Source organism: Humulus lupulus, chromosome 1, assembly GCF_963169125.1.
Source record: "Humulus lupulus chromosome 1, drHumLupu1.1, whole genome shotgun sequence".
Classification (NCBI taxonomy): domain Eukaryota; kingdom Viridiplantae; phylum Streptophyta; class Magnoliopsida; order Rosales; family Cannabaceae; genus Humulus; species Humulus lupulus.
In genome coordinates this window covers 278,928,776-278,939,919 of record NC_084793.1, presented here as the reverse complement: position 1 = coordinate 278,939,919, position 11,144 = coordinate 278,928,776, and the positions used below count along the sequence as shown (strand labels likewise).

General features: G+C 43.4%; 2 protein-coding genes across 2 annotated transcripts; both read left to right on the top strand.

Moving 5' to 3' along the window:
- The first annotated feature begins 4,998 nt into the window (after nucleotides 1-4,998).
- Nucleotides 4,999-5,817, top strand: LOC133777796 (uncharacterized). Its single transcript, XM_062217539.1, has one exon. The coding sequence runs from the start codon at nucleotides 4,999-5,001 to the stop codon at nucleotides 5,815-5,817; it is 819 nt and encodes a 272-aa protein (XP_062073523.1).
- A 150-nt stretch (nucleotides 5,818-5,967) lies between these two features.
- Nucleotides 5,968-6,570, top strand: LOC133777788 (uncharacterized). The gene has a single exon (XM_062217531.1). The coding sequence runs from the start codon at nucleotides 5,968-5,970 to the stop codon at nucleotides 6,568-6,570; it is 603 nt and encodes a 200-aa protein (XP_062073515.1).
- The last annotated feature ends 4,574 nt before the right edge of the window (nucleotides 6,571-11,144 follow it).

Below are 11,144 nucleotides of genomic sequence, written 5' to 3'. Positions count from 1 at the left end.
CCTGAATTGATGACTAATAAGACATCTTGGGGTCTAACGCCTTGAATAGGTGACTAATAAGACATCCTGGGGTCCTACGCCCTGAATAGATGACTAATAAGACATCATGGGGTCCTGCGCCCTGAGCCACATCTATCAAGTCACCTGAGCCTTTTAGCCCTGGCTCTGAGTAACTAGCCATAAACTAGCCAAGCTCTTTAATTTTCTTCAACCAATAGTTCGAACGAGCATATAATGCTCTTGTTGATTAGATCTAATTATATCGATCAGCGTTCAATACGCTATTGCCGCTCTTGACTCATAAGTCAATTCCATACGACCAATGCTCAGTACTATTGCTGATCATGACTGTTAAGTCAGAGTTTCACAGCCAGCACTAAACACCATTGTTGTTTTTTACTAATAAGTTAGTGTGTTGCTCATATAAACAATGCATTCAAGCATTCATAATGCAACAGATATCCAAATATAGAGCAATCGACATGCCTTAACAATAATCATGTATGTCACATAATGGGTGCAGTTTTCTTACCTCAGACTTGAGCATAAAATAAGTTAAGAACGATCCTAACCTTAGGCCTTTAGCGGTCTCCTAATCATAACCAAGTATGAAATTCCATCAATAAAATGAGTAATAAAAGATTCTCGGACCAAGTCCTAGCCTCCGGGACCTTGAATCCTACTAAAACGGGTAGTAGATTCGATCCCGAGCCTTAAGGTTTGAAAACTCGCGCTTCATAACACTTAAAACACCACCAAATACCCAATTCTAAGATAAAACTATCAAGCTTATATATAACCTTAAAAACAGAGTGAAACTTCAAAGGTTAATCTAGAATCCTTACCTCATATATGAATTGAATCCCCTAAATTGTTGTAACATACTTCTAAACCCACAAGCCTCAAAAACCTCAAGCTTTAATCTCCTAATTTTGCCTCAAACACCAGACCGAGAGAGAGAGAGAGAGAGAAAGTGAGTATGATTGAGAGAGAAGAGAGAAGGTGCCATGTTTTACCCTATTTATTCTACAACCTTCCTCAAGTCAAAACTATCTAATATAGCCTAAAATGACAAAAATGGCCCTAGGGCCATCTAAATCCCTCAAAGCCACCCAATGGTGATTTCGTCATTTTCCCCCACCCCGTGAATCATAATTAACGTCCTTCAATTCCTGTCATTCCCAATATCCTCAAATAATTACCAAATCATATCTCATTACCCGCTCAATCTCGGTTATATACTAAGCATCAAATTACCCATAGGCTCACCCCGAGCCCGGTAATTAACCCAGTTATGACAAAACCGCTAACTTGCTTCCTAGGATCGTCTCATGTCGAATAGCTCAAACATATCCACATAATAATATGGTATTACCCATATATCACATACATGCACATAAATATACAAATATAGCCATATAATAATACAATACACATACTCATGCAGATAATCACATAATAACGCATTAAATCAATTATGGTCCTCCTGGCGTCCTAATCCAGGCACTAAGCCACATTAGGGAATTTGAGACAATATAGTCTGCCCTTGAACTTGTCTAGTGTGCCATCACCCTTAAACTTTGTCTTGAGCACCCACTTGTTCTGTACTACATTCATAGAGGAGTGAAATGGAACCAATGACCAAGTTTGACTTTTCATTAAGGCTCGATACTCCTCTTCTATGGCATGCTTCCACTTAGGATCAGAAATAGTTTGTTTAACAATTGATTGCTCACAAAAATACTTTTTAGAACTAGTCATCTCTTGTACTAAAAGTTTGGTCATATAAATTTCCAGATTTGTTTCTGGTTTGCATGGGGTGATTAGAATTGTTTTGTGGGAGCTGTAGGCGAGTTGAGTAATGAAACGTGTGAGTGAGTGGAAAGTGGTGATGAACCTAAGGTTGACTCTTGTTGAGAAGAAGCTAAAAGTGGACTAGGATGACTAGAAGAAGTAGGAGATGGTGCGGCATGTAATGAAGTAGAGTTAGTATGAATGGGTGGAGATAAAGAAAGAAGACTATGATTACTAAGGGCTAGATTTGAAGTGACACATGGGGTAATTGGTAAAATTTGAGTTGAGGTGGTTTGAGGAAATGGTAAGTAAATGGGTGATGAGTGAATAGAATTTTGAGGACCATTATGTGTAGACACAAGAGTTGAATAGGGATAACACTGTTCATCAAAAGTTACACTTTTAGCAACATACACTCTTCCTGAAGAATGTAGACATTTCTACCCTTTGTGTAATGGACTGTAGCCTAGGAAAAGGCAAATAGATGTTTTGAATGAGAATTTGTGACTATTATATGGTCTTAATAAGGGAAAGCAAGCACAACCAAAAGTTTTGAAAAATGAATAATCAGGCTTTTATGAAATAAAGTTTCATATGGAGATACATTCTGATTTTTCTGAATGGGTAGTATATTAATAAGGTAAGTAGCAGAGAAAAATGCCTCCCACCAATTGAGTAGGAGTTGTGCTTGGGCAAGTAAAGTGAGACCCATTTCAGAGATATGCCGATGTTTTCTCTCTGCCCGACCCTACTGTTGATGAGCATGGGGACAAGAGTGGTGAAAAATAATGCCAAGCCCCCCCCCCCCCCCCCCTTCTCTGCTAGTAAACGTTTAATTTTGCTAGAAAATTATCTTTCAATATAGGCATTAAACTGGAGAAAGACATTGGTAGTTTTAGATCTTTGTTTAAGAGGAAATATCCATGTGAATTTAGTAAAATCATCAACAAAAATGAATGTAATATATATATATATATCCTTCTACAGATTGATGTGGGGAGGGACCCCAAATATCAGAATGCACAATGGCCAAGTCTTTTATGCCACAAATTGACTACATCAATTCATTTATTACAATGAGATAATCTAGGTACATTAGTAGACTCAGAAACAAAAACAACATTATTAGGAGATTTAGAACTTGAACAAGTAGATGAAGAAGAGTTGTGGAGTGATGGTGACACCAACTGGTACAAGCCATCATTAAGAATGTCTTGAAGGAGAGGGGTCTTCAAAATTTTGTCCTTGACAAACCAAAAGTCAGATGTGAATTCAACGGTAACATCATTGTCTTTTGTAAATTGGGAAATGCTAATAAGGTTGTTATGGAGGGTACATGAAGGATATTTTTAAGGTTTAGAGATTTTTTAGCAACAAGACAACTAGAACAAACAATTTCAATTAAGAGTTTAGAACCATTACCTACAACAAAAGTTACTTTGCCTTTGTACCTGCTCTTCTGCATGAGATTTCCACTATCAGCCATGACATGATTTGAAGCTCCACTATCAAGAAATCATGCTTCATCAGTGGAGATGGATGGAGAAGCCACATAAGGCTCAGTTCCCTTGGAGCAGTAGTAAAAGCTGAGTCATCTAAACCATGATAGTGGACTTCTAAACGATGGAAACACTTCTGGACAGCATGGCCTGATCTCCCACATAGTTGACAAAGCAAATGATTTCCACTGGTGTAACCACGACCTCTGCCATTAAGGTAGCCAAGTCCTCTGCCTCTGTTATTGGAGTAGTTGGAATTTCTGTTGTGGTTGAGTTCAGACCCATTTACAGGTTTCTTAAGTTGTACAAAATTGGCTACTGGCCCATTGATATCAAGAATTGCAGTGGCTTGAGAAAGCTCTAAGCTCATCTCATGATTTTGCAACATGTATTTCACTTCTTGAAGACTTATTGTATCCTTTGAGGTGAGATTCACAACAACTGACTCATATTCACTCCCTACACCAGCAAGTGTTGGGCCCAAAATGTTCGGCCCAAAAACACTTACCTCATTTATCAAATATTCAAAACGGAGCGTTTTGACAAAGAGAGGTTCCGAAGGCAGAAGCTATGGATCAAAGGAAATCTGCGCCTCTGACCCCTGAGCGAGACATTTTAAAAGTCGATATTTTTGGAGGGAAATTCAGTTATTCTCTTTCCCCCCTTTCCAGGGTTTGCTTGAACCAACTAACTGCTTTGTATATTTCATCCTATAAATATGAGATTCTGAGAAGAGAAAGGGATCGAAATTTCAACTGACTTAAGCATCAGAGTGTCTTTCTTGCAGGTGATCCCGACGAGTCAAAGGAAAATTTCATCACCGGAGTAGAAGCAAGTTATCATTCATCATTGGGTTTTTACTTCCAGATATAGAAAGACAAATTGTTGCCCTAACAATTGGCGCCGTCTGTGGGAATCGACGAGCATATCGGCCTTAGCCACGTCGTCGAACCAAGAAATCAAGATCTACTACGAACCCAGAAATCATGCCACCAAAAGGTAACAGAGTTTCAGGCCCAGTCGCACAAAGCGTCCCTCCGACGGACATGAACGACCAGATCGAAAGGATGTGTCGTCTATTGGAGGCGAGCCAGCAGCGGTCCGACGAAGCAATCAAGACATTGACCGAAGCCCAAGCTAGGCTCGAAGCCGAGATTGCTGAGCTGCGCAGGTCCGCTGACACGACTCGCAACACCTAAGCCCACGACAATCTTGATTCTAACAGATCTGACATTCTAATCGACCGCGTTAATTCCCCACATCAAAACATGAACCCAGGTAACGGAAGATCCCAAGGCATCCCGCCATCCTCCGAGGCCGAAGAGCGACAAGCCCCGACCTCTGACACACATGAGCGGACGGAAGAAGAACCCACCGGACCCGCTCAGCCAGCAGCCGAAGTCCAGCCTCAACGCACCACACCTCAAATCGCACACGATTCTCCTTCCGAAGGTCGTGTTCCCTCGATTCGGTTCTTGGATAGCTGGAAAGAAGACATGATGCGGGAAATGATGCAGAAGTTCTCAAATGGGCGATCCGTCTACGCCACCGAACACTTGGATCTAGATCAAGAACCATTGAGAAATCACCTTTCTTGGAATGGATTCAGTATGAGCCAAAGCCTCGAGACTTCGTCATCCCTTCCCTGCCTGCGTTCAATGGAAAGGGAGACCCACTAAACCACCTATTTCAATTTCAACAGAAGATGGCATTAGAAGCTAATAACGAAGCCATACAATGCAAAGTCTTTTCAACGACATTCTCCGGGCCAGCTCTGTTATGGTTCCGACAATTAAAGCCCGGGGCGCTCAACAGTTTTAGTGATCTCCAACGGACCTTCTTACAGCAGTACAGCGCAAACCGAGAGGTGCCCAGAACAATGGCCGATCTCTATCGGATTGAACAGGGGGAGAATGAACATCCAAAAGCATACTTACAGCGTTTCATTGACCTCGTGCATCAAATCCACTACGTCGACCCACTCACCGCAGAAAATCTCTTCGTCAAAAGCCTGCAGGTGGGATCTCTCTTACATGAGAATCTCACCATGACACCTCCATACGACATGGCAGACGTGCAGACCCGAGCCGAGGGCGTCTTCAGGGTATTAGAATTTCGAGAGCGCGCACAGAAGAAGTCTGCACTCATCTCTGCTCCGCCAACAAATAATCCTCCACCACCTGCCAAGGATGACAAGAGGAAACGGAACCAAACAGATCATACGAAGGAAGGAAAAAGGCCAAGACAGGATCGACAGCCATCACGATACCCATCCTTCAAATATACCGTCCCGCAAGAAGTCATTTATGAAGAAAATAAAGACAGACCTATCTGGCGAGAGCCCTACAAAATTACCACTCCATCTGACAGAAGGGATAAAAGCAGATACTGTCTCTTCCACAAAGATCACGGTCATACGATCGCTGAATGCCACAATTTGAACAATCAGATCCAAGCCCTCATGAGGAGTGGGAGGCTTACCCAATACATCAAGGAGACGGGCAGACCAGGCACCTCGCGGTAGAACCCCGCTTCTGCCCCCGCTTCGCAGGCGTCAAACCCCGTGCACATAGCCTCTGACAGCACCCAGGAGCCTCTTAAGCAAGTCCCTATGATCCACGGGATCGTAGAACCCACTGATAATCAAGAGCATACAACCAAAATCCATAAAAGGATGGAAGAACGAGTGAAGCGATACAAATCGTTAGGCCACGTGGTCAATCTCGTCACTTCAGAAGACAGAAGCTACCCAGCCTCTGCTATCACCTTCACCGATGATGACCTGAAGGGCGTCCACCTATCCCATGATGATCCACTCGTCATTTCCCTACAAGTTGACCATTGCCAACTGGGCAGAGTTCTGATCGACGGGGGCAGTGGGGTCGACATCCTCTTCTGGGAAGCCTTCCAGAAGATGGGGCTAGAGGAGAATCAGATCCGGCCCTCCACCACGCCCATTTTGGGATTCAACAGCCAAAGAGTTTATCCAAAGGGCGCCGTTCGATTAACTGTGGTGGCTGCAGAACGCGCCCTGCCAGTAGACTTTCTCATTATAGACTCCACCACAAGCTACAACGCCATCATGGGGAGAAATTGGATCCACCGGATGCAGGGGGTATTCTCAACTCTACATCAGGTAATGCGATGTCAATCACTTAACGGGTGTAACACCGTCGACATCAAAGGCTGCCAGAAGCAGGCCAAAAAGTGCTTCCTTACCTTAAAAGAAATAAATAACTCTGGCACTGCTTCCCATGACAACTCCCCTGACAAATAGCAATTACAGCAGGACCTACCAGCGTGCCTAAAAAGAATCAATCTAGAGGAAGACCAAGAAAAACCCCAAGTCACACTAGATACCTTAGAATAAGTGGGTCTAGACGACGCTGACCCCTCTAAGACAGTGCTGATAAGTACCAAGCTCTCTGGAGAAGAGAGGCAGATCCTCATACGATTTCTCAAGACCAGAATGAGAACTTTTGCCTGGACTCCACATGACATGCCCGGAATAGACCCTTCTGTCATGAGTCACAGCCTAAATATCTCCAACAACTTCCCACCCGTCAAGCAGAAGCAGAGGAGGTTCGCTCCAGAGGTGAATCAAGTCATACAAGAGGAGGTCCAATGGCTCCTAAGCACAGGGGGAATTAAAGAATGCTTGTACCCCAGTTGTCTCGCCAACCCCGTCGTGGTCCCAAAGAAGAATGGGAAAAAGAGAGTATGCATAGACTACACAAATCTAAACAAAGTGTGTCCCAAGGATAGCTACCCTCTACCAAAGATCGATCAGATGATAGACGCCATGGCAGGATATGAAAGAATGAGCTTCCTTGACGCTTACTCTGGATACATTCAGATCCCCATGAAATCAGAGGATCGGATTCACACGGCTTTCATTACAGAGGGTGGTTTATATTGCTACAAAGTTATGCCCTTCGATCTAAAGAATGCAGGCGCAACATACCAAAGGCTAATGCACAAGCTGTTTTCCTCATTACTCAGGAGAAATATGGAGGTTTATACTGACGACATGGTCATCAAGTCCAAACAAAGCTCTTCACATATAGACGACTTGACTGAGTGCTTCGACATCCTTGATGCTTATAAAATGAAATTAAACCCCTCTAAATGTGTCTTCGGGGTGTCCTCTGGATAGTTCTTGGGATACGTCGTCAGTCAGAGGGGCATCGAGGCTAACCCAATGCAGATTGCCTCCCTCTCAGAAGTCAAAGAACCCCGAACCATCCGAAACGTACAGGCTCTGACGGGCAAAGTAGTAGCATTAAGTCGATTCATATCACGAATGTCTGACCGTTGCCAACCCTTCTTGCAATGCATAAAGAAATCTACCAACACCACCTGGGGACCAGAGCAGAGAAAAGCATTGGAAGAATTGAAAACTTATTTGAGCTCACCTCCTATTCTGAGCTCCCCCACTACTAATGAAGATTTATTCTTATACTTGTCTGTCTCACAATTCGCTGTGAGTTCTGTCCTCTTCCGAGAAGAAGCCAATCGTCAAAGGCCAATGTTCTACTGCAGCAAGATGCTTTTGGACGCTGAAACCCGATACAGTATGATGGAAAAGTTGGCACTCGCACTCCTTACGGCAAAGAAGAAGTTACGACAATATTTTGAAAGCCACACCATCATTGTATACACGGACTATCCATTAAAGCAAGTATTGAGTAACTCTCTGGAAGGTTATCCAAATGGGCCATTGAGCTAGGGAAGTACGATATTCAGTTCTCGCCACGAAAAGCTAAAAAAGGACAGGTACTAGCTGACTTCCTGGTTGAAATTCAGTCGTTCACCCCTGACGCTCTGCTGGAATTATTAGAATCAGAAGATCAGTGGATGTGGACGATGTATACTGACGGAGCATCCAATTCACAAGGGGATGGTATTGGTGTCGTATTAGAAGCTCCCTCGGGCCTCGAAATCGAAGAAGTCATTCGTTTAGAGCAATCCACGACGAATAATGAAGCAGAATATGAGGCACTAATCTATGGTTTAGAGCTCGCACGAGAAATGGGCATCCAACGGCTGAATGTCGGAGGCGACTCACAGCTTATGATAGAGCAAGTGGATGGAAATTTCGATACCAAAGCACCCCATCTGGCTAGCCTTCTACAGAAGGTGACTGACTTGCGATCGCATTTTCGCCAATTCGAACTCATACAAGTACCTAGGGAGCAAAATCAGAAGGCCGATGCCCTTGCCAAATTAGCTTCTGCGGGAGGATGGCACACCAGTCCTCCATATCTATAAGCCGATCAAGCAAAGACATGGAAGTCTATTCAACCTCATCAGAACCTGAATGTTGGATAGATCCAATCGTAAAATACTTGACCAACTCCGAGCTCCCACCTAATCCGAAAGATGCAAAGCTTCTGCGCCTTCGGGCACAACGCTATTCTATAATCCGTGGGATGTTGTACCGAAAATCCTTCAACGGCCCGTACTTACGGTGTTTGCGCCCAACAGAAGCCAAGAAATTGTTAGAAGAAATACATGAGGGGACATGTGGAAATCACACAGGGGGGCGGAGTTTGGCACACAAGGCACTTACAGTAGGGTATTACTGGCCATACATGATGACAGAAGCGCGGGATTACACCAAAAAATGCGACAAATGCCAACGATTTGCACCCACCATCTATCAACCTGCTCAAACCTTACACTCCATCGTTGCACCTTGGCCTTTTGCAAAATGGGGTATGGATGTAGTAGGTGAACTACCTAAGGCTGCTGGTGGAAGACGGTATGCTCTTGTAGCCACTGATTACATCTCAAAATGGGTTGTGGCAGAGGCATACGTCACGATCAGCAAAACAAACACTATGTCCTTCATCTGGAAGCATATTATATGTCAATTTGGGATACCGTGGGAGATAGTCATGGACAATGGAACTCCGTTCCAAAATGCGAAGGTACAAGAACTATGCGACACGTACAAGATCAAGCTAAGCTTCGCCTCTGTCACTTACCCACAGGGCAACGGTCAAGCAGAGGCTTCCAACAAAGTTATCTTCACCAACATTAAGAAGAACTTGGAAGATAAGAATGGAGCATGGGTAGACGAGTTACCAAAAGTATTATGGGCATATAGGACAACAAAAAGATCCTCCACGGGGGAATCTCCCTACGCCATGGTATATGGAACAGAGGTCGTCATCCCAACAGAAGTCGGTCTACCTACACTTCGGACAGAGATCGCATCTGATCCAACAACAAACAATATTCAATTGCTACACAACCTGGACCTTCTAGAAGAAGCACGTACAATGGCACAACTACGACTAGAGAATTATCAAAAGATCGCAGAACGCTACTACAACAAAAGAGTCCATTCACGCATATTTCAAGAAGGTGATTGGGTTCTGCGTAAGGTCACAGGCAACAAGAAGAAGCTAGAACCTAATTGGGAAGGGCCTTTCGAAATCATTAAAGTACTAGGCAGAGGGTCTTACGCCCTAAAGAATGTACGTAGTGGGAAAATCGTACCCCGTACTTGGAATTCAATGTCTTTAAAGCAATATTATTGTTAATAGTTGTACTGTGCACTTCAAAAGTAATACAACAACTTTCCATTTTTTCACGTTCTTTTAAATTTCTCTTGTATATTCAATTCCTGTACATTATTATCAACCATATTTCACCAAGTCAGACACGTGACAATTAACTTTTCACTCAAAAGGTTTCCTCAATTATATCCTCACCTAACTTTGTAACATTATTCACGTGTACTCAAAAACCACCTACCACAATGGCTATAAATAAACAATTATCTAATGCTTGAAGTTGCCAACCTCCCCTAGCAATACATTGTATGTCTTTAATCTCAATACATACACCTACACTTCAATAAACAAAGAGCAATAATAATGCACAGTGAGGATCGCACCCCTCACGTTGGCACCAGGCTGAATCTCAACAGTTTGTGGCAACAAGGCCACTACACACGATCTGCGTACACATTACACTGGATTTTGTACCGCATTCTAATATGACTTGACTAAGCTCACAGGGAGCTACGGCTAGCCATTTCGCAGTCTAATCTGCCCTAACTACACTGATCTGACCGTCCAACGGAGGTGCACTGCAAACCCTACCCTCTTACCCGCATAAGAGGAGAACCTCCTGCTGTCTAATCTGCCCTAACTATCACAGCAGAACCATCTGATGTCATGCTTCGGATTCCTCTCCAATATACACTAGCTGTTTGGCAATCCAAGGCTGGGAGGAACTTTTCCCGCAGTCGCACCCATATTCTACACAATGGGTGCCTCTGACAGGATACGCGGCAGCCCAAACGACCCCTCACCACACTACACGGTATGGGTGCATTGGAAAGATACCTGCCTTGCAATTTTCACCTCTTTGCATCTGCCTCGATGTTCGGTCCAGATCACATTAATCCCTCTGACCTCATGGGAAAGTTTTCGTCTCCAAAGGCCGAGCCCGTTCCGATCAAGACCACTACAACAACTCCCTACGAGTAAGAAGGTCTGCCACCCAACAATAATGGCAACATCGCAGGAGTACAACACACTTATCACTATAACTTAAATTGGCAGATGCTAAGTATGGGCACACATATTTGCTCAATTCCTTTCTCAATAAACAAAAATGAATATTTGTACTATAACTTAAATTGGCAGATGCTAAGCATGGGATCAGAAGGCGATGTATACTAAAAAATAGCAGTAAATCAGAAGTTGTTATTTATAAGTCATGTTACATTAATGACAATATTAACTCCTGATTTCATAATTGATCTATTCTCTACGAACAACTATTTTCTTACCCATAATTAATCCCACTCAATACGACACATATACTCTGCCA

Coding starts and splice junctions, on each gene's coding strand:
- LOC133777788 (XM_062217531.1), top strand. CDS start 5,968: ATGGAAGAACGAGTGAAGCGATACAAATCGTTAGGCCACGTGGTCAAT.
- LOC133777796 (XM_062217539.1), top strand. CDS start 4,999: ATGGCATTAGAAGCTAATAACGAAGCCATACAATGCAAAGTCTTTTCA.